General features: G+C 42.6%; 1 protein-coding gene across 1 annotated transcript; it reads right to left on the reverse strand.

Moving 5' to 3' along the window:
* Positions 1-809: 809 nt before the first annotated feature.
* Positions 810-21,837, reverse strand: lonp2 (lon peptidase 2, peroxisomal). Its single transcript, XM_071547476.1, has 17 exons — positions 21,547-21,837; positions 20,069-20,204; positions 19,062-19,175; positions 17,663-17,794; positions 16,877-16,999; positions 16,625-16,788; positions 16,015-16,109; positions 14,323-14,441; positions 13,953-14,092; positions 11,982-12,123; positions 11,328-11,478; positions 10,394-10,520; positions 7,855-7,997; positions 4,621-4,706; positions 3,504-3,711; positions 2,904-3,094; positions 810-2,645 (listed from the first exon to the last, which is right to left on the reverse strand). The coding sequence occupies exons 1-17, from the start codon at positions 21,777-21,779 to the stop codon at positions 2,415-2,417; spliced, it is 2,535 nt and encodes an 844-aa protein (XP_071403577.1). The 5' UTR covers positions 21,780-21,837; the 3' UTR covers positions 810-2,414.
* Between the last annotated feature and the right edge of the window lie 1,811 nt (positions 21,838-23,648).

Genomic DNA, 23,648 nt, shown 5'->3' on the forward strand with positions numbered 1-23,648 from the left:
ATCACTGACAGCTTCCTCACATCATCCATCAGTCTGCAGAGTTCAGACTGTCACTGTGTTAGACAGCTGAGAGGGGAATCTATCTCATCTGGTGTTTCTGCATCTTCTGCCGATGATCAAACTAGTTACACAATGAGTAAGTGAAGAGGACTGTGGGAGTCGTGTGAAACCTCACAGCCGAGGTGTGAGGATTCCTAGGGTAAAGTTCAGTTCTCACACCGATACCACTTTTACTTCACTTTATCAGCCGGATCGTGCTTGATGAAGAAGTGCACAGGGGTGAAGTGTCTCTGATTTTCTTTTCCTTCGAATCCATTATTAGTTTTTTACCATTTCACAAGTGTTCTTTTGTTTGCAACGCCTCCACAGTCACATTCAACCTTTGGCAAATTGGCCACATTGAAGTTTACCACTGTTTTTTTTTGTTGTTTTTGTGGCAAGACTTAACAAGTTGAAAGAGAAACTAAATGCAGAACAGACCATAGAGTATTTCAATAATGCGTACAAGTGGTGTACGCTGTGTTTTATAACTGGCAATTTTTCTCTGCTGTGTTTCTTTGTTCTGTTATTGATTTAGCAGTTTTTTTTATACATGGGACCACTGGTCTTTTCATGGCGGTCTGAATGCTCTAATGGAAAAAACACACTGCAGTCTGGTGTTTCAGATTAGACGGCCATGGGAAGATCACATCTGTTCCCGGGTAAATTCAGCCACACACACACACACACACACACACACACACAGAAACACACACTGACACGATTTTAACTCTCTGCTGTACATCTCTATATACATTTAATACGCTACTGCATGCTTTTCTGCATTTCAAGAGCATTTATGTAACAAATCAAGCCTTCCTCAGTGACACTCTGGCACACACACAGCAAGATTTGAAACACCTTTAATTTTAAAATTAAGTCTCAACTGTTAGTCATTTCATAAGACAACAGTGCATCTTAATGTGTTTAGTGTGCAATCAAGAGCTGTATTACATTTAGTCATTAGTGTCATACCACACCAACCACATCTTTCATATTAACAATAATTACACAATGTCTCACTCATTCTCTAGTCAGCATTTCACAAGCATTTCACATTTTCCAGGGCTACACAAGGCGAGTAGGTGTAGCCTTGTGGTCTGAGATCATTTCATAACTGGAAAGTCACAGGTTCCATCTCTGTCAATGTGTCTGGCTGCACCTGACCTCTGACCCCTTTGTTGAAATGAGTACAAGTGTGTGTGTCTCAGATCTGCGAGGTATACATGGATATGGTGATACAAGAGCTCTAAAATAAAACCTCATCAAGCCCGGGTATAAAAAGATTTGTGAGGAGTTTTGTGTACACAGAATACTACTAGGGTTGAAATCCTGGGTTTCAAAATGCATCCCAAAAAAATTGCTAAAACACAGAAATTAAATTGATATGATTAATTTGGCCAGTGAGAACACTTTTCCCATTAATGGCAATTTGGAATGAGAGTTTGTTCCAGAAACAAAATCTAGCTAAAAAGCTGTTTCCAAACCTTATTTAATCAGGATGTTTGTCTGGAATCACTAATTAGGTGACACGACTATATAAACTTACACCGGTCTCATTGTGTGGCTCAAATCTAATCATCTTTTCATAGCAAACCCTTAGCTGTCATCACATATGCAAAGCTGATTAATTACTGTTTAATCACACTAAAATCTGGACTAATTACAGCGCCAGTTAAAACATCCACCATCCATCTGAAATCAGGCTGCGCTGGATTACAGTGTGTGATTAAACAGACTCTTCACAGTGACACCAGCCTGGGCCCCTGCCACACTGTCCAGGTCCACCTGGCACCTACATGTATCAATATGATTAGTTGTGCTCACCAGTGTGTTGCAGCATTACAAAGCTAAGAGCCACTGGGCGAGGCCAGAGCAAGACTATTGACAGTGTTAATAAAATTTAAATCTCCATGCAAACTGAGGGGCAGGCTAAACAAAACCTGGCTGGACCCAAAATAGAGAGGAGCAACATTTACAACATATACTATCATATATACTTATCATATATATCATATATGGACACCACACCATCCATACTGCTGACAGGGAAAATTATAATACTCGCTGATAAGTTCACATAACAGGTCAAAGGTTTAGAAATCTGTACTGACAAAGCTGGTGTAGAGTCTAGAATGACTAGTCAGGATTCTAGCTGTGCACACTGGCTGATTTTCCAACACTTCCAGGGCAACTGAGCCAAAAATCTTCTTGCCACTGCAAATCAGGAAAAGATTACCAATCATATGAATGTCACAACTGCTTTTCCATATTCTGCCCTCCGTTTTGGACTGCCATCATCGCCATCTCAGGGCCGTTTTACGAACTTCACGTCGTCGCTTGCGTGTGCGTGTGCGTGTACGTGAATGTGTGTGTTAGAGCTTGCTGCTCAGCTGAGGGTGTGTGTGTGCGCTGGTCGTCGTGGGAAACCCCCCGTCGAAGGCTGCGTTCAGCACGTCGTCCAGGTTGGCGGCGGTCACGAAGTCGAGCTCGGCGCGGACGTTGGCCGGCAGCTCCTCCAGGTCCTTCTCGTTGCGCTTCGGGAGGATGACCCGCTTCACTCCCGCCCTGTGGGCCGCCAGGACCTTGTCCTTGATCCCGCCCACCTGGGGAGGACAGACCAATCATGTCTGAGGATGGGATGCAGCACTGGCCTAAAAACTATGCAATGCCCTCTCCAGCCTCTGTAGCATGCTCAAAATGGTGAACTTTGACACCAAATCATGACTTTTACTTTCATTTTCCGGGCTGTTTTACTTGATTGATTATTGGAAGAAGCCTAGAAGCTGCAAATAAAGCATTTATCGCAAAGATTAAAATGAAAAGTTTACATGTTATAGTGTGTGTTGTGTATGAAAACCCACCGGCAGCACCAGCCCTCTTAACGTGATCTCTCCTGTCATGGCGACGTCTGATCTGACCAACCTGCCGCTGAACAGCGAGGCTAGGCAGGTTACTATGGTAACACCGGCCGAGGGGCCGTCCTTGGTGACGGCTCCGGCGGGGAAGTGGAGGTGGATGTCTGTCCCTTCCATCGGGTCTGGACCCCCCACCACTGCACACACACACAAATCCACAGACTAAGTGTATGATAATTACTTCAGCTTACATTACTTTGAGTTTTAGATTTACATACCGTACATATGAGTATGTGTGTATACTACATGCTTATATGTTTGTGCTTCTATGTTTATGTGTTTGCCTCTCCGTGTCAACTATTAGACAGCTGGAAGCTCTTAGCTTTAACTGACCCACCTGTGTGTGTGTGTGTGTGTGTGTGTGAGTGTTTCTACATCTGTGTTGACACACTATTAGTCAGTTGGTAGTTTCTTAATGTCAGCTCTTAGCTGCTAATTTATACTAGCTGAAGACTGTTTGCATATATATATATATACATAAATAGGCAAGTATACGTGTGTGTGTGTATTCTGCTGTATCTGTACATGTGTTGCATGTCCACTGACTGTTAGTGAGCTGGTAGTTCTTGGCGTTCGCTCTGAGCCAGCTGATGGCCAGATGGGCAGATTCCTTCATGACGTCTCCCAGCTGACCGGTCAGAGTGAGCTGGCCCTCTCCCTCCATCCGACTGGCCTCCACGAACATGATCTCCCCCCCCAGAGGAGTCCAGGCCAGGCCCAGGGCGACGCCGGGCAGGGTGAGCCGCTCCGACACCTACCGACACACACACATTTGTATCGCTGTAGGAGGAGGACTGTCTAAGATAAGACAGGGAGGGAGGCCAAGTGGCTGGAGAGACCTGTCCTGTAACTGATCTAAAAACTGACCTGGAGTCAGCCTTCAAAAATCTGACAATGGCTGACAACCAAGCTTCCCCAGGTGGGGAGAGATGAAAAGATATGAGGGAAGGAGAACGAGAGAAGGGCAGGAGTTAAGGAAAAGAGGGGCGGGAGAAACAGAAGATGCAAGAGCAAAAAGAAGGGGGGGGGGGAGTAATGGAGACTGGGGGGAGAAAAACAAGAGAAGGAGAGATGCTGAGAGAGGGAGACAGCGCCCGCCTGGCTCTTGCAGGCCCTTCTGCAGGGCAAACTGCATTGTGTTACATTATACTGTACCATGCTATCTTAAGTGTAGCATTCCACTACTGTGCTGCTGGCTATTTTCAGCGTATGAGCCGAGCTGGCTGTGGAGCTGTCAGACATTTTCACAGGCTATATTCAGAGCCGCCTGGTGCCGTTCATTTCCCCCCTAAGCCTCCCTGTCCCTCCCTCCTGATCCCCCCCCGCTACTTCTTCTTCTTCTTCTTCTTTGGCTGCCTCTCAACCCCCCTGGAGTAGCACATGGTTTGCCACATATTTCGACACAAAGAGGTCCCGAAAACCTCAGGCGGTCACAGAAAAATATCTGGGGGTCAGTCCGGCAACATTTTACGTAACTCGCCAGTGACTGTCCAGGTCGTCCCCATGCAGTAAAGCCTACCCGACGCTGCAAATTATTTGCAGATGCTATTTGCCCCGGGACAGATCCTGTCTACTTGCCCCACCCACCTCTTCCTCCCCTCTCTCTCTCTCTCTCTCTCTCTGTCTTCACCTCCTCCTCTAACCTCCCCGCTCCCCTCCTTACCTCCATTTCAAACAGAGGTGGTCCCAGGATGTCTTTCAGGGCAATGTGGTCGATCACTATGGGCATCTCCGGGGGTGCGGCCATGTCTGTACACACACACACACACACACACAATAAAGTGAGTGATTGAGGCCCATGTTACTTGTGTGGTCGTGGTGAAAAACACAAACAAACAAGAACTTTGATCGTCTGTAGCTGCACTTGTAGCTGCACGTTTTTGATGATACTTGAATATTCCAGGGAAACAGGAGAACTTACAAGTCCTTATTATAGATTGCTTGTGGTGTTGGTGACTCAGGGATTTAAACTTATTCAGTAAGTTGCACTTATTGTATGTCTTCCTGGATAAGAACATCTGCTAAATGCCTTAAATGTAAATTCAAAATGAAATATATTTGCAGTTGCATGCATTTTCTGCTGTGTGTGTGAGAGAACTCACTGGCAGAGATAGATGGTCTGATACGCAGGTAAAGGAAGAGTATATCTATCTATCCATCTACTATCTCTCACACACATACGTATCTCACACACAAACAGACACGCAAGCCAGTCATTCGGTGTCCATGCTGGAACCCACACACACATCCACAGATCCCTGTGTAGAGTTGTGAGCGACAATGAAAAAAGGGGCTCAGACAGAGAGAGGGAGAGAGAGAGAGAGAGAGAGAGAGAGGGGGAGAGAGAGAGAGAGAGAGAGAGAGAGAGAGAGAGAGAGAGAGAGAGGGAGAGAGAGGCGGGGGGTTGACCACAGCTGCTAACTGGTCACCAACTGAGACTAGAGGAGCAGCTGGTTCGCACACACACACACACACACACACACACTCAACATACAAAGACACGCAGAATAACACACGTGCAAATACACATCGAACACAAAAACTACAAACACCACACAGTGGACAGAGAACAGAAACATCAAACACCCCCCACCCTTGGCAAAAACCACAAGAATACACATCACTCTTGTCACTCACACACACACCAGTGTTTTGTGTTGCGTGTCAATAATGTCAGTTACCTGGCAACAGAGAGGCATTTGCACAAGGGGAGTTAGCACTGCTGATATCCTCTTTGTCTTCACTCTCTCTCTTAATTCTGTCGTCACTCTCTTTTCCTCCTGTATCTTTTTTCCCTCTCTCTGTCTGTTCTTTAGTCTCTCTCTCTCTCTTCTTCACTTTGGTAAGCTATAACAGCATGAGGTACAATTCAACGTATATTGCCAAAGCTTGTACAGTTAAATAGTTCAAATTGTTTTCAAGCCTTTTTTCCCTGGGGAACAACCGAAAGAAATTTTTCCCATGACCCAAAGTGACCCAAACTGATTTTGGAGGCTATTTTATAAACTAATCCAACAAAATTCATCCACATTTTAGGCTTCCTGCCCACTAACTTACAGTACTTTATTGCGCCAGCCTCACCTCAGCTATGGCAGTACAGCCAGTGGCCTCATATAAAATTAGAATTTTCTGGTATAAAAAAAACAGTCATCCGCTTTTTCTCCAGAATAATCTGGGGAGTCATTTTAATCTTCTGGCAATCCCAGTTTTGGGTCCTGAGCCAGTGTCTGAAAGAGTTCAGATTCTGTTCAGTCACACTGCACATTTGTAACGATGAGGTGTAATTTCTCTCAGAATATGAGAGGAGGATTGTGGAGATTGTGTGAAAATTTACAGATAAGGTGTAAGGATTTACGGTTAACTTTTACTTCCTTTTATTAGTTAGATACTGCTAAATAAAGAACAGAGATGATTTGTAGAAAGGCATTTTCTTAAAGAGTAAACCACACTAAATCACATGGGGCAGAACATTGCGGCTGCACTGCTCTCTATGGGTTGAAACTGTCAAGCATGTTGCACTTCTGGCCACACCCCAATCAGTGATGTCAAAGCAGCTGTTTTCCATCAGCTGTCAAAGGCACAGCACCTGCTTTGACATCACTGATTGGGGTGTGGCCAGAAATGCAACATGCTTGACAGTTTCAACCCATAGAGAGCAGTGCAGCCGCAATATGAAGCAATTCAGCAGCAGTAATTTTCTGGCCCATGTGATTTAGTGTTGATTTACTCTTTGCACCGTGATGAACCATGGCCCCTTGGTAAAACTGCATGATAGTAGTCCTTGTGCTAAACTTGAGTAGGATTTTCTAATGTCACTGCCAAATGAGTAAGGGATGTACAGTGAGCCAGTCATTATCACAAAACATGGTGATTAAAGATTTGATCATCCTGAAGGGCCTTATTTTGAATAATGACCAGCTCCCTCTTATTACACAGCTACTTAAGACATTCATAATTTGACATGAAATATTCATTTAAAATGATTTTATTACAAGCTAAGGTGATTTACAAGCATCCATCAAAAACAACAGTCCAGCAGGACCGTCTGCAGTAATCATGCAGTAACGCCTTTTTGGCACCAGGTGTCGTGAGTTAATTTGATTAGAAAGAAAATCTATTCTGTTGACTCCTAATCAAATTAATTAGCGACACCTGGTGCCAAAAAGGTGTTACTGGCCGATTACTGCAGACAATTGCTTGGCTAACTGAGGTTAGAAACATGGAGGATTTTTCCAATATTACTTCTAATTTAGACCACAAAGCTTTTGGCTGTTGGTTAGAGGCTGAAGGGCAATCTAACCGTTGCTATGGTTACAGATCTGAAACAGTGTAGCCTTATGATGCTAGCTACAGATGTTTCTGTAGTTGCAGTTGTGCTGAGCTATTTTTTGGTAGTAATTTGTAAATTCATAAAATCGTTTTAAATCAATATTCAGTGTTAAATGATTTATGTTTTTGGTAAGTAGCTGTGTAGTAAGCAGGATGATGTACAAAGAGCTGGTCATTACTGAAAAATAATTTTGCTATAATGATCTTACATGTAAACTCTCTTTTCTCTGGCCTTGAGGAACAGACTTCAGTCAAAGTGAGTGGATATTGTTGGAGTTTTCAAAGTACTAACCCTACAAAAAGGCATATTTTGTTTTCCCTTCAAAAAGTTCCTTAAAAAATTAACTTATTTTTTCTGTTCTATCCTGCATTTTACTAGAAGTCACAGGCTCAGTAGGAGGAAAATGCCAGATGTGGTGTTTATGGCTGCTGTACTTACACTTTAAGATGCATTATATAAGCTGTGTGGATCCCACCTCTACACTCAGGCATCAACAGATCGATTGTACCGGCCCACAGAGAGACAGACAGGCAGGCAGACAGACAGACAGGTAGCTGAGGCTCTTACCTCCCTGCTCCTGTGCCGGGCCCTCAGGGGCTGAAGCCTCTGGCTTGGCCACTTTTTGACCTTCAGCGACCTTCACTGCCACTGCGCGGCAGATTGCTCCGATCTTCCTCTCCAGGGAGCGGACGCCGGCCTCGCGGGTGTAGCTGAAAGAACGGACACAGGCAAACACACACACACACACACACGACACAGAAACAGTTGAAATGTGGACAACAAATTAGCCTTTACTAGTAGCCTAGACATGTTGTTAATCTCTATTGTTACAGCTAAGATGGCAGCTGTAGATCTATCATGGAAATTTGCATATTTCATGTGCAGACAGTGCATTAAACTCAACAATAAAATGTTCAATACAAGTACCACTGAACTGTTTAGCAAAAAAAACTTTGCCATGGTAACACTTCAGCTTTCTGAGTTTGAACCACTACCATAACCATCATTTTACACTCATGTGTTCCATGGCAGCCACCTTAAATGTACCAGCCAAATGAACAATCAAGAATATTTATTTCTATCCATACTATGCTGCTGTGTGCAGCCAACCAACTAAAGTGAGAAGTATAAATCTACACCAAGGCCCAAATCATGAATAGCGTCTATGTTTGAGGGTTCGTGTGCAGGTGTGTGTGTGTGTGTGTGTGTGTGATGTATGTAATGCTGTACTCTTCTGTGCATGCACATGTCCATCAGTGTGTGTCAGGGATGTGATCAGGAACACAAAAAGCAGGGAAACTAGGCAACACTAAACATCATCGTACCCTATTAATAATGCAATCCCCCTCTGTGCCAATCAGTAACAAATATGTCACCTTGTAACTGTAGCGCCACCTACAGACCAATCAGTTTAACTTTGAAAACGCCTGAACTCAGAGGTGAGGTGCATCATTTTTCCAAGTTTCATCAAGATCCGATCAGCGGTGTCTGAGATATTGCGTGTTATGGACAAGCAGACAGAGACAGAGAGGGACAGAAACATGCCAAAATGAATGGGTGTTCAAAAAACCCAACGTCCTGAAACAGAAAAGGCATCTCAGTCAGTGAGTGAGAGGACAGCCAGTGTGAGCTAACCTGTTGTTAACCTGTCTGGTTTCTGTTTCTCTCCTCCTTCTCTTGTCTCCGACCCTGCTGACCTCTTCTCTCTTTTTTTTTTAAGACATCTAGCAGGTAAAAATGTGAATATTCCTCACAGGACAAGCACCGAGCTGCGTGCTGTTGGCTGTTTCTATAGTAACCAGGCTGGAGTGCAGCGAGTGTTGTGGAGAGGCTGTGCAGGACCGCGGGCAGCATACTGCTTACCATCTGAAAAGACCATAACTCTCTACAAATGCTTTCTATGTTTTCTGATTTTTTTCCCTCTCATGCCAGAAAGGTTTAATCAGTGATCGGTGCCACCAGTTTATGCTAGAAAGTTTCGGGGACCAATATTAATCTGTAATATAATAATGTAATGCTTTATCGATCCTATAGGGAAATTCTCTGCTCTCTTGCCTTCCAGGCAGGTCAGAGGTCAAAGGTCAGGCTCGGCCACAGACCAGCGCCTCTGGAGCTGGCAGGGATTCAGTGTCTTGCTCAAGAACACTTCAGCAGGGCAGACGCTTGCCGACACGTTGGCTTCACTCCTCGCCCATCTGGTAGAGGGATGTTTTCTTTAACTCATAGGTCACCTTGCCAGAGATATAATGGTCAGAATTCAAACCAAATACCCACTAACCCACTTGACAACTTAATGATACACTCTGATTACCAGATGTGGAAATCCATGTTGACCTCAAATGCTAGTTGCCAGTTGGCTGAGCGCTCCGTTCCACTCTACCAGCTACTGGACGCGTCTCTCTGCCTCTTTATGGAGCAGTGTGTCTCAGCGGTGGGCCCCACTGAGCCCTACCCCATGTGAGAGCACACCCATTTCAAATCTCTATATGTATATATCTCTTTAAGTGCAAAGGTCATGAGTGACTGTAGCAGCACTCCTTCAGTGTTTCAAAATGTGCAGCTTGGTCCTTTTCAGTGTACTACTTAAAGTCACTATTTACATTAATGCATGGAATTTGTTCATGCCATTGTAAGCTTTTTCTCTGCATTTAATGGTTTATTAGCCTAAACTCGAAGAGTCTGACACAACACAAACTAAATGAATGGAGTTAATGTCCCTTGCATTTTCAGCAAAAAAATACCTGTCTTGCTTATGTATGTACAGTTGTGCAAATGATATATTATTAATTATAATTTAAATACAGTTCTGTATTTATTATGACTGATATGTGGTGATTTGCTCTCATGATGCTGGAAAAGAGTGGAGACAAGAGCTGCAAACAAAAGCTGTAACTGTGCACCTTTTTATTATGTTGTATAATTTAGGTTTTTCTTCCCATTATTGATCGCAATTCGTTTGTCTATTGACTAAGTAGGGGATATTTCTTTGTCCCTCTGGATGTAGTTGCTACTCTGTGTGTGTGTGTGTGTGTGTGTGTGTGTGTGTGTGTGTGTGTGTGTGTGTGTGTGTGTGTGTGTGTGTGTGTGTGTGTGTGTGTGTGTGTACCTGGTGATCACATCCTGTGTGGTGTCCTGTGGTATCTGTAGTTGTTGAGGTGTTAAGCCATGCTGCTCCAGCTGATTTGGGATCAGGTGACGGTGGGCAATCTCCACCTTCTCTTCCTGGGTATAGCCTGGAAAACACACACACACACACACACACGCGCACACACATATCATCCGTCATCTTAAAAAGAAAAGACTTTATCATGTACTGCGCTGACATTTTCCCATTCTTATGGCAATAGCCTCTCTGCTCAATATATCCAATCAATGGGACGGTAATCGATAAGTAACTCGGACACGTCATCCATACGCCTCCTGGCAGTTCTTAACCACTGCCCTCCCAGACTGACCCAGAGGTCAGCTGCTGAGGGGGCAGTTGTGTGTTGTGTGGGGAGCATGGGGTGGGGAGCGTGCACAAAATAATAAATGCACAATTTCCTTTGGGACGGGTGTCTGGGAAAATGACTTCCCGTTCTCCACTCCCCTTTTGATATTTATGCAGCTGTCTAGAAATAAGGGAGCATGTCCAAACAGATTTCTGATTTAGAGGTTTCTGAGGTTTACGCCTTGTCACTTTAATTTATAAGTTGTTTTTAGAAAAGTAAAAACTAACTGAGTACAGACTGGCTGCCTGTCTGTGACCTCTGACCCCACTGTGTTGACCACAGTGGAAATAAGCTTGTTAGCTTGATAGTTTTTAAAGCATAATGATCATAATATAGTCTCCAGTATGGGATAGTATGCTGATTTTCAAGGTTTTAATTGTTCTTGTATACAAAACTCCATCTCTATACTGCAGTAAAGTCATTCATATGGAGGCAGTCTGCTTGAGATCAGTGTCGTCACCAGAGCAACATTTTGACTTCTGACACCAATACCAGCCCATGCAGACCTGAGTCAGATACCTGGAGGTCAGCACCTGAACCTGAGCTCACCTGGTACCTGCAGCACCTCCATCCTGTCCAACAGTGCGGGGGGAATGGTCGCTGTGGTGTTCGCCGTGGCGATGAAGAGCACCTGGGAGAGGTCGAAGGCCACGTTGAGGTAATGGTCTGTGAAGCTGTGGTTCTGCTCTGGGTCCAGGACCTGGGAGAACATATACGGAGTGTTAAGGGCGGTGTGTGTGTGTGCGTGTATATTTGTGTGATTGGGTCTTTGTCTCGAATCAAACCAAATTCTATTTAGTAGAAGAGCTTTTTACTAATCGAATTTGTTGCAAAGTGCTTTACGAAGCAAACAGAAGAACACAAACAGACAAACATAATTAAAAACAAGAGAAGCGCAAACAGAGCAAGGGTTGGGCACTTCCATGGGGAAATTAGGAGCTAAAAAAAGATAAAAGAATCCCTAGTAATTGTATCTTTTACAGTGTAATTAGAAACCTCCCATGTGTAATACTATTTTGCTGGCTCTTAAAAGAGGAAAATGCTTATTTTGACAATACAGGCTAAGGTTAGAGGGCAGGTTATGCTGACAGCATGGTATGGGTTAAGGTAACATTTAGGGTTAGGGAATCCATCTAAGTCAATATATATACAAGTGAAGTAATCTGAGTGAGCGAGCATGCGTGTGTGTGTGTGTGTCAGGACCTCCAGCAGTGCAGCTGCAGGATCTCCTTGCAGGCTCTTCCCCAGTTTGTCCACCTCGTCCAATAGGAACACAGGATTATTGACGCCCACCGTCTTCAAACCGTTGATGATTCGGCCGGGCATGCTCCCTACATATGTGCGTCTGGCAGATGGGTAGAGACGGAGGGGAAGAGGGAGGAGAGAACGAAAGAGAGAAATCGAACCTTTAAGAATGTGTGGTTCACTTGGCCGTGGCATTGGGGTCCAGATCTCAAGTTTCAGAGAAAAAAAAAAGAAAAAACACAACTCTACCATCTCCATGTGGAAAAACATAGGGTGCACTTTCCTAGTTTTACTATGGAAGTCAGTGCTATTTTACATTTCCTCTCTTGACATCTATCTTTCACAACCAGGGGAAGGTGGGCAATCGGAGAAAATATGAAAAAGTCGAACAAATTGTGTAATCCGCCGTTAAAAGTTCTTTCATCTTTATCTCTTTTCCACTCCTGCTGCTCTGGACACATGTTTTTCATCTAGCTGGGGGAAAAGTGCCCCAGCCGTGTTAGTATTCCTTTAAAATACCAAGCCTGCTGGATCAGCCTGCAACCCGACGTGAACTCCACTACCACTCTCACCTCTCTGTAAACACACACACATACACACACACACACATTCCACTGCATTGCTAGTCAATCCATACCTTCATCCAACCTGAAACCTCGCCCGTCAAACCTCATTTATGGCAACTTGAACCCAGATCTAAAAACACAGACATGATTTGACAAGCCGGTTCAGGTGACAACAGATACACAGGAGAGCAACAGAGAGAGAGAGCGTGTGTGTATGTTTGTGCATAGGGAAGATGTCTGTGTGCATGTGTGTTTGTGTGTTTAATGGAGCTCAGATGCAAACACAAATATGAACCCATTCCAGATTGAGGCTGTTTCTATGGTGACGGATACATCAAAGGCAAATGGGTGGTGAGATAATGATGACATTACCGTCTAACTCTGAGCAATTATTTTTATGTTGACTCAGGTAACTAAGGGTATTGGGTACGTGTGTGTGTGTCGTGTGCGTATGGATATGCATTTGTATATAATGTTTTTTTGTGTGTGTGTGTTGCACAGAGTATAGTTACTCAAAAAAATGCCTCACTACATGATTTGAGAATCACTCCTATACTACAGTTTTTCTCGAACCGGTACTCTATTTTGTAAAGTCTGATTGCATATTTAAAATCATGCTCCTGATGGTTTAAGCTCATGACAACCAGTTGTACGCCCACACCATTTTGTTGCTGAGCCGTGGGTAAATGTGTTTGAGTAAAACACATACAGTATGTCCGACAGGAAAAAAAAAAATACGGTTTTGTATTCCTGGTTCCCCCCTCCTCAAAACAACGATCAATAGCTATTTGATGGGAAAAAAATCTGATCTGGATGAAGGTGTTCCAAAGAGTTAAACATAAATTCAAGCTGTAGCAATGAAATCCTGTTCTTCCAGCTTTTCCGATATGACGTGAACACTGCAGAAGACCAGCAGCTAAACAAGGAAGAGTGTGAGCAACGCCAAAACATATCAAATGGACTGTGATAACTGAAATGTCATACTATGGTAATTCAATCACAGCTCTTTAAGATATAAGATATGTGTAACTGCAGTGTGAGTGTTCCTGTTTAAAGGACGTGTTTTATTCACTTTTTGGGTTCGACTGTTGGAGTTTGCATTTGCCCTGTGGGTGTGTATTGGGGAGCAGCACTCCCTGAGAACCAGAGGTACATAAAGCTCTACAGTGAAGTAAGTGATGAAATTTTGAACACAAGTGCAGCTCCCTTCCTGCAAGTTTATTCACATTCATATCGCCTCAAGTCTATCTGTGTCCTCTGATATCAGATTGATCAGAGACTCATCCCAGTGCCTTGCAGTGAAAACTCCCTCTCTCTGCTCTCTACTCTACTACTAGTCTATAAAATGAGTGTGTATTCGTACCTGTGTCCTCGGATGTCTGACTGGTCACAGACTCCTCCCAGTGCGATGCGGTGAAACTCTCTGCCCAGGGTCCTGGCTATGGAGCGTCCCACACTGGTCTTACCGACTCCTGGGGGCCCCACAAAGCACAGGATGGGGCCCTGGAAAACATTTATTTTTAGGGTTTTTTACACTGCAGCATCATGAAATTCAAAATAATGGCTACAGTGTATTTTTGCTTAATACAATACAAAACAGTTCTTGCATTATGATTGCTTGTTGTTTTTAATTGTTTTTCTTATAAACAAGTATGAAGCACTTGTTAGAAACTAACAGGCATTGAGGCTTGGATTGAATGAGTGATTGATTAATAATCGACTGATTGATTCACCTTCAGTGAAGTCTTCAGCTGTCTCACAGCCAGGTACTCCAGCACACGTCTCTTCAGCTTGTCCATGGCGTAGTGATCGTTGTCCAATAGAATACGAGCTGCTCGGATGTCCAGGCAGTCTGAAGAGAGTGAAAGAGAGAGAGAGAGAGTGTGTGTGTGTGTGTATTTGTGTGTGTGTGTGCGAGGTGGGGTGGGGATGAGTTGGAGGGAGTCAAGGGATGAGGGGAAGGGTGAAAAAGGAAGAGAAGATTTGAAGGGCATTGGGTAAAGGTGAAGAGAGTAGGGGGACGATGGGGGAGAAAGGAGAGTGGAGGAAATGAGGTGGAAAGAGAAGTAGGAACAGAGGGATGCATGAGTGGAATTTGAGACAGGGAGGAGGAAGAGAGGAAAGTGGAGGACAAGAGTTAATAATAAAGATAATCATATCAGTCAATTCCCACAACGCTCCCTGCCAACAAAGTCATGGCTCGTCACTGTACTGATGCACTGTGTAACAGCAGAGTCTGATCTGCCACCTGGTGGCCGTTCAGAGAACAGCAGCTACAGCTAAAGAAGGAAGACGGACACAAAAAACCACTGGCAGAGTTTTGGTCTTTGGCAGAGATGGTTGGTCCATAGAGGATAAAGGAGATGAAAAAAGTAAATAAAGTGTGGCTGTCTATTCCACCCGACTACAATAAACTTTTTGAGTCACCAGCCTCCACTGGCAACCAGCAACAGAGACAACAGTGATTATGCAAGTTCCATCAAGTTGAATTTAAGACTTTCAACACTGAATTTAAAGAAAGACCTAAAATACTTTATTTTAACTGTATATAAAACCTTTTCAGGTCTTCAGTTTAGATGGTATTATTTAAGACTTGGTAAGACTTCTTCAGGACTTCAGAACAAATTTCAATATTCGTATTTCAGTAGACTGTCAAAAAATCACAATGAATTTGAGTCCCAATTTGCCTCTCAAATGCGGCAAAAAACATTTAAAAAAAAGCCAACTGAACTGAACGTGCCTTGGCTTCATAGACTCTCATTCTCTGTTGCTCTCTAGATACTCTTCTACTAGCCTGCTAGTCTGTTGTTAGCACACACATGCTAGAAAATATGTGGATTCCCCTCAGTAAAAGGCAAGACTCACCCAATGATTTACTCTAATCTTCTCTTGCAAATTTAAAACAAAACACCAACCCAAATCTTGAATTTGAATAACAGAAAAACTGCAGGTTGTGAATTAACTCTGGGTAGAAACTATGTTTAATGAGGCTAAATGTACTACATTTTGTTCTCAAATAGGCTGCAGATTCCTGGCAATGCATGAATCCAAGCACCGCAGGTGCTGGAATACTACTGTTTTGGTTAGGATTTTTCTTCGGCTTTTGCTTTTTCTTTTTCTGCCTTAAACCAATCTGGAGTTCAGAGACCACACATCCCAGGGCAAACAAATTTGGTGGATAGGTTTCAAGCCCACTTCTAGCCAAACACATGTTTGGGATGGACCCAGAAGTGGTCAGACCACATCTGGTCATGCACCATAGCACCACCATCAGGCCATCCATGCAATAAGACATACTGGATATATTTTTTAATTTCCCCTACAGTTGACTCAGTCTCCACCAAATTGTACACACAGCAAATTGTGATATCTCAGGCATCTGTGTGTGTTGGACCCTGCTAATGGGCGCTTGCAGCTATAATTACCTTTGGTGCTCTTGCTCCATGGGAGCTCCACCATAAGATCCAAGTAGTTTCTAGTCAGGGCATATTCAGGCATGGACTGAGGCATCTTCTTTAATCTGAACACAGGTTAACAACATTAAATTCAAAACACATTTGACTGTCACCAAGGACTGATCATCGAAATCAGTTATAAAGAAGGAATGAGTAGAACTGTGTATTGAAAACAAAACGACACCATAGTAATTTCTGGCATCAATAATGATTTTAAGGCATCAAACATTATTGGAAGGTTTTAAAAAGCTTCAAAATGTTAGATTCTTACAACTCAAGAATTCAAGCTTTCTTCTGGTTAACAGGGATTTTTACTGATTACATAATTTATGCATGATCTGATCGGATACAGAAAAGCAAATGATATACCAATATTTCACCAAAAATAATTTACTCATTTGTACAATCAAATGCTATTTCCTTTAACAAAGAAAGGAATAATCTTCTTTAAATTTTAAGTGTCAATGTCAAAAAAAGAGCACAAGACTACTAAGGAGTCAGCAAAAGTTTAGTAAGGAGTGAGTAAGCACAAATTCATTACATAATGAGAAGACAGGAGTGCAATCAGGAGCAAGCGTACCTCTTGAGCTCTTTGAGGCAAACTCTGAAGGCGGCCTCGGGCATGTTGGCCCCATGGACCTTCCTCTCCAGGGCGGCAGTGTCATCTCCATCCTCATCCTCACCCTCGTCCTCCAGGGGGAACTGCCGGCCCGGGAACCCCCCGCCTTTACGCACCGACAACACCTGGACCGGAGAGAGCGAGTGGGGTAAACAGGCATGAAGATAAACAGAGGGTAGAAAGAGAGAGGAGGAACGGAGACGTGTGTGTTACCCTCTTGTCATCATCCAGCCGGGGTTTCCTGGTTTTCTGCAGCAGTTTCAGTCCCTCTATCTGTCTGGTCAACATGGGCAGAGTCTTCTTAAAACGCTCCTCCAAGCTCACCGCATCCAGGACCTTCGCACAAACATGGACGATCCAGTTTGTAAAAGTGTGAAAGCATTTTGTCAACCAAGGACTTAAGTTCCCTACTATCCTTTAAAAACTACTGTCATTTCTTTCAATTTTGTGTTTACCAGTCATCTGTAATTGTGCCATTTGTACACACACCATGAACACACACACTCAATCATTGTAGTCATTACTCGTTTAACTACATATACATGCACAAATATATGCTCTCTCACACACACATACATGCGCACACACACACCAGAGGTGATCCCATGAATGAACAGATAATGAATGCAAGACATGTCTACATCAGCTGAATAGATTAACCTGCATATCATGAATATTTATACATCCAAAAGTCACTGACTAATAATTCAGACTCACACAGATGTGCACAAACGTTCACTCAAACTTTCTCTCTCTCTCACACACATACACACACACAAGCACACACACTTCCACATTCACAGGCTCTCACTCACTCTCAGACACGCACTCTTACAAAGACAGAGGCTCAGACAGACATTAAAACACACTCACTCTCTCACAAATAAACACTCACACTTACTTAGACACAGGCAAGCAGACACACAAACACACACACACACACACACACACACACACACACACACGCAAGAGGTGACCCAGTCCCACAGCTTAGTGTACCTGTAGCTTCTCCTTGTTTGAGGTGCGGATCATGGAGGCGACTACATCAGGCAGAGTTTCCCTGGGCAGGCTGTCCAACAGGCGCTTCAGCTTAGCCACCACTGGAACAGACATGTCCAACATACCTACCAGCTACACACACACACACACATTATTAGACAGGCCTAGTGTTGGCTGTCCAGCACCAAGGATTTGCCCAACAAGGGTAAAATCAAGTCTGTCATAGACTATAAAGTCATCTGTCAGACACAGACATGCCACAAAGAATAAAGATTAATTTACTGCTGAATGACCTGGTTGATACTTGTGTAAATTGTAGACAACATATGTAAGATGGCAACCCAATAAGTCAAATAAAGGCAGGATTTTTTTCAGTATTATATAGTCAAGGCAGACAACCTTATAAAAATGAATAGAAATTGTATTATTTACAATTTCATTTTCATTGAGACCAGAGCAATGTCAAACACAGCCTCCAAAAGCAGCATCTGTTGGCCAAGAGTTACATTGCAAGCAATCAGGAGCATATTTGGGAGCAAAAAATGTTTTTGATGTTGATGAAGTTTGAGTTTCTGTAGGTGGCGCTCTTTTCTTTGTCTGTTAGGTCATGGTGGCTATCACTGCTCATTCTACCTACCCACTTCTTCTTCTATTTATTCCAAAAAAATCACTGTTGCTGTTACTGGAAACATAAAACACAGCACTTCCTGTGTTCCTATAAAAATACAACATAACATTTTGACATTTTTGCAAACCAGAGGGAAGATGCCATCGATGAGATTGACTTTAGTCTGCGACCTCAAGTTCATACAGGAAATAAGGTATTGGAATTTAACCCTAACCCTAACCCTAAACCCTAAACGTAAAACTAACCCTAACCCTGCTTTGCCCCATGTCCAACTTTTCCACAAAGCTTCCTGCAAATCCATTCTTAACTTTTTGAGATAACCTGCTGACAGACAAACAGACGGAACAGGGTGAAAACAGAAGCCCCGTGCAACTCCGTTGGCGGAGATAATAATGGAGTGTGGAGAGACAGAGTGTGAGAAAATGTGGAGAAAGGAAGAAAGTAATGAGAGGGAAAAGTTCAGAGAGAGAGAGCAAAAACTGAACACTCCCAGCCCGTCTACTGCCTGGCAGCGGGAAACCGGTCTATCAGCTGACATTCAGTTGGTACAGATGATGCTTCAGTGAATAACAGGTAGTCTGATTACGCTGTATAGAACAAGTGTTTATTTCCTCGTTCTGAAATAAACACCCCCGAACATTTTCAAACTGTACACACTGATGATCATGTTCCTCTTTAAGCTTACAAAAATGTTGCCTTTCTCTGTCTTTATCCCTTTCTCTCTCTCTCACACACACACACACACACACACACACACATACACACACACACCTGTACGGCAGCCTGATAGAACCTCTGTGACAGCTCCCCCAGCTCTCCATCCTCTGCTGTGACACCCTCTGTGGCTGGGGTAGTGTACTGCTCCAGCTTATCCAACTGCTCCACCTGCAATTTGCAATTACAAAAAGGCACTCACACACCCATTTTACATTTTAGAATTTCAGGTGACGCTCTTATGCAAAGCAACTTACAAAAACCTCAAACGGTTTTAACAAGCGCTTACTGACAGCGCATGAACGGTAAATTAACATTTTTGTCACCATCATAATATTATCACTAATTATTAACTGTAGGTTTGAGTGAAGAGAATGTAACTAAAGGGGGTATAAAGGTGAAAAGCCATGTTGTAAACGCGCTGAATAAACAGAGCATTATAATTACATTATATACTATACTGTCCCAGCAAACACAGTAGAAGTCATGTGTAGTTTGGTGATTTAAGCTTATAGTGGATTCAATATCCACTGGTATGTCAAATGTGACAGCTGCTCCTACAAAATAATTACTGGCATGAAAATGATTATGATGAGGATAGTCATGTACACGATCATAAGGCTTTTGTTTACAACATTGTAACATTTTGGAGTATATAATAACCTGTTTTTAAACTGCATTTGGATTTGGATTTCTGAAATATTGACTGATGAATATCTGGTTTGAAAATAAATATAGCAATTTGGAATGAAGCCCTTCAAGCAGAACTGCACTGACTGCAACTTTTTACTGACAATACAGATTCCAAGAGCTCAAGTATTGGCTGATACCAAGTACAGATATGATTCATTACTTTTACAGAACTGTATAGACTTAATAATCTGTTACTGGACAAAATGACTGACATTTAATCAATTTTTCCTCCATTAAGTAAAAACTCACTTCCTTCTCGCTTTCATTTCTGACATGATACTGATCTGGTATTGGCCCTATATCTGATGCCAGTATCATAACAGCATTATTACCCTCGAATAAACAAAGGTGTTGTATTATAGAAGCTTCACCTCTGCCAGTGGAAATGGGCGCTCCTTCAGCAGGGCTGACACACGAAACCGGCACACTCCGGTGATAAGGAGGGTGTAGTGGGGCTTCGGCCAGTTACTGCCCACCACCTGCACTGCCATTCCTGCTGTACCAATACTGATGAGAGAGAGAGAGAGGGACAGACAGACAGACAGACAGAGAGAGACAGAGGTTAGAAATTACTGTGTGTAATTTTGTGAAGTAGGTGTAAGCCTAAATGTAGGCACAGGGTGTTTAGGGTTGAGAGCAGGTGTGTGTGGAGGTGGTTCTGGGTCTAAATCAAAGAAACATCTGTCATGGGAAGTCCCACTTGCCAACCCCAATGACATAACTCTCAACTTCTCTAATGTCAAGGCCAAATTTCTATATAGATGTTCTCCCAAAACAGCACAGGCCCTGTGTACTGGTGAATGTTTGCTAGATTCAAAAAATAAATGACCAAATAGGAATTATATCTAGAGCTGCAACGATTAATTGATTAATCGTTTAGTTGTCAACTATTAAATTAATCGCCAACTATTTTGATAATCGATTAATCGGTTTGAGTAATTTTTTAAGAAAAATAAGTCAAAATTCTCTGATTCCAGCTTCTTAAATGTGAATATTTTCTGGTTTCTTTACTCCTCTATGACAGTAAACTGAATATCTTTGGGTTGTGGACAAAACAAGACATTTGAGGACATCATCTTGGGCTTTGGGAAACACTGATCGACATTTTTCACAATTTTTTTTACATTTTATAGACCAAACTAATCGATTAATCGAGAAAATAATTGACAGATTAATCGACAATGAAATTAATCGTTAGTTGGAGCCCTAATTATATCAGAACAGATTAGAACACAAACTCAGTGAGAACAATAGCTGGTTCCTGTAACAGTGGCTGGGGTACTAAATGTTTGTGTAACTTTGTAACCAGACTGGACTGGAAGACAGGTTGAAGTCCGTTTCTAGAGTCTGTTGGCCTGGCTGTCTGTCTGTCTGTCTGGCAGACAGGGCCGCTACTGAGTTAAGGACCTTTCTAGAACAACACACACACACACACTGCACTGATTACGAGGTTTGCCCAAAGCAAAATGAGGAATAGTTTAATATCATTGTATAGTTTCATTTTCCCTACAAGTTGGCACAAGAACGTAGGCTATACGGATGACTGTTTTGATAGAGGTTTCACTTTCCCAAATGTTGTCATCACCCAACCTACAGTATAGACAGTTGTTGGGACTATTAGTACAAAAGTCTTCTCAGATAGATCTCCTTGGGACACAGTCATATCAAATGGTGGTCTAATGCGTGGTCTAATGTGTACCTAAGAGGGTTTTTTAACTGAAAAAGTTTAGAAACCCCTGTCATGTGACGCCTCCAAAACAACATCACTTGAGCTCAGGAAACGACCCAACAGCCCATGCTAAGAAAGAGCTAGGCTATTTCATGCCAAATATACATGAATATATAGTACCTATGCAAAGTTGGGAGGTCATCGGTGTCATGCTCTGGGTCTCTGGTGTTGGGAATGACTCCTATGATAGTGCTTTTCAACGAGGTCCCCTTCAACAACCGGCTCCTGACAAGGTGCATATTCCGCGGAGTGTCCACGCTAATTCTCATGGTGGAGCCCGGTAACAGCACTCCTTCGTGGGTCAGCAGCAGGGGGAGACGGCTCGGTATCTGAATGCCAGCGTTGGAAGACATTGTCGGAGGCTGTCGGACCCCACTGCAATGTTTTTATCAACTCAAACGGACAGAATGTACTTTCACGTCGTTGGGCGAACCAGTGTCAAAATAGCCACAATTACAGCATATGAGTTCCGACCACGACCTTCAAAATAAAACCCTCATTGACAACAGACGTTGGGTAATACGAAGCACGGATGTGGAAATAAATGAGGAATATATTGAAGGAGGAATCTGTCTTAAGTTGTTATTGTTATTGCTGTTGTTGTTTCCCAAAATCATTTTCGAAGCATATTCATAGTCATACACGAGCAAGTTTACGCTTTTACTTTGCCGACAGAACTCCCACTTCCTGTATTTCTCTGGCTCTTTTATTTACGTAAACTACGGTATGTAGCGAGGGTCTAAATGTGCGGAACTAAGGAAACATGCATTGCCCTGCATTTGTAGTCCCATGTTTCACTATCGTGCATGACGATGTAGTTTTGTTACATCCCTGTGTGGTAACCTCTGTTGTTTCTATCTTTTATACATCTTGGCATTTAATATTCCCTGTTTAGTATTGACTGTCTGCATGCATTGTCTCCTTCCTTCCAACAGGTTGTAATTGTAATAGAGATATGCATATGGCTGCGATGAACAACATTATGTGGTAGCGCACAATCATGACAGTTGTCCCCACCAAAGGGGGTACTATGGATCGGTCTCCGTCCGTTAGTTCGTTAGTTTGTTAGTCACACTGTAATGTTGACTTTGTGCCGCTAGGGGGCGGCATTGACAATGAATGGGGACTCAGTGGTAAAGCAGGTCATACAGTTAGTTATCATACAACGTGGGGGACAATGAATGGGGACTCAGTGGTAAAGCAGGTCATACAGTTAAAGTTATCATACAACGTGGGGGACAATGAATGGGGATTCAGTGGTAAAGCACTACAGTTAAAGTTATCATCAAATTGTATTGTAGTGTACATTGTGTAATGTATTGATTGTATTTATTGCATATTGTAGTTCTTATATTTTGTACTGTATTGAGTAAAAACAGGACAATTACAGTTACTACATTTCAGGATATAACTTGTAGGCTTGATCTTAGTTCAAGTGTTTTACAATATTTTCTAATTGACACTCCTCTATAATTCTTAGATGTTGACATTGGAGTGCAGTTTATTAGTAAAGCATGTCCAGGCAAATCCCAGGAAAAAATAATCTTAACTGTGGGCATGTTAAAAAAAACATAAAAATAAATTTTATTTGTATAGCGCACCTCAATGGGTATATCATCAAGGCACCCATCATTAGACCCAAAGAATTCTCTTAGTCTACAAAAATATTTCAAAGTCAATATATGTTTCAAAAGCATTATAATGTGTGGCTGAAATAAAATGTAGACCTTTAGATAATCACAAAGAGTGATCTGGATTTAGGTGCATGTAGATTTATACAAGTCTCTCAACTAGAGCTATTTAAGCTTTCTCTGGAAGCCTTTGGCATTCAGTCCCACTGTCAAACAAATTTTCTTCCATTTCTTTCCTACCATTTCTGAAATAGCCCAGCATCTTTCTCAATGTACATATACTTATTCATGTGTTTGACAATGATCCAACAATTAATTCTTACTGAATATTTGGGCTTGCTGAGAGAGAAAGGCACAGGGTCGAGTGACCAAAACTTAATGTTTTTATAGCTAAATAAATAGATTTCCATTTGTCTTCTACAAGAGAGTGTTACGCCTTTCTCTCTCAGCATGCTATTTTGGATGTAAGGTTGCATCACTCCTTTTTGTTGCTTGAGCATGGATTTCTTTTTCAACAGTGCTGAATATTTGAGCTAAGATATATTTTCACATCTTTAATTTTTCCTGTATCATTAATGAAATTTCCTATTT

This window comes from Centroberyx affinis, unplaced genomic scaffold (genome assembly GCF_046629955.1).
Source record: "Centroberyx affinis isolate AG114_WGS23_722 - 3 ecotype Tasmania unplaced genomic scaffold, CSIRO-AGI_Caff_v1 ptg000270l_1, whole genome shotgun sequence".
In the NCBI taxonomy this organism is placed as follows: domain Eukaryota; kingdom Metazoa; phylum Chordata; class Actinopteri; order Beryciformes; family Berycidae; genus Centroberyx; species Centroberyx affinis.

Excerpts from the sequence above, each read along its gene's own strand:
- lonp2 (XM_071547476.1), bottom strand. The coding sequence starts at position 21,779 with ATGTCTTCCAACGCTGGCATTCAGATACCGAGCCGTCTCCCCCTGCTG. Across the intron at positions 16,110-16,624 it reads TGCCTCAAAGAGCTCAAGAG|ATTAAAGAAGATGCCTCAGT; the intron begins GTACGCTTGCTC and ends ACCTGTGTTCAG. Across the intron at positions 14,442-16,014 it reads ATGGAGCAAGAGCACCAAAG|ACTGCCTGGACATCCGAGCA; the intron begins GTAATTATAGCT and ends CACTCTCTTCAG.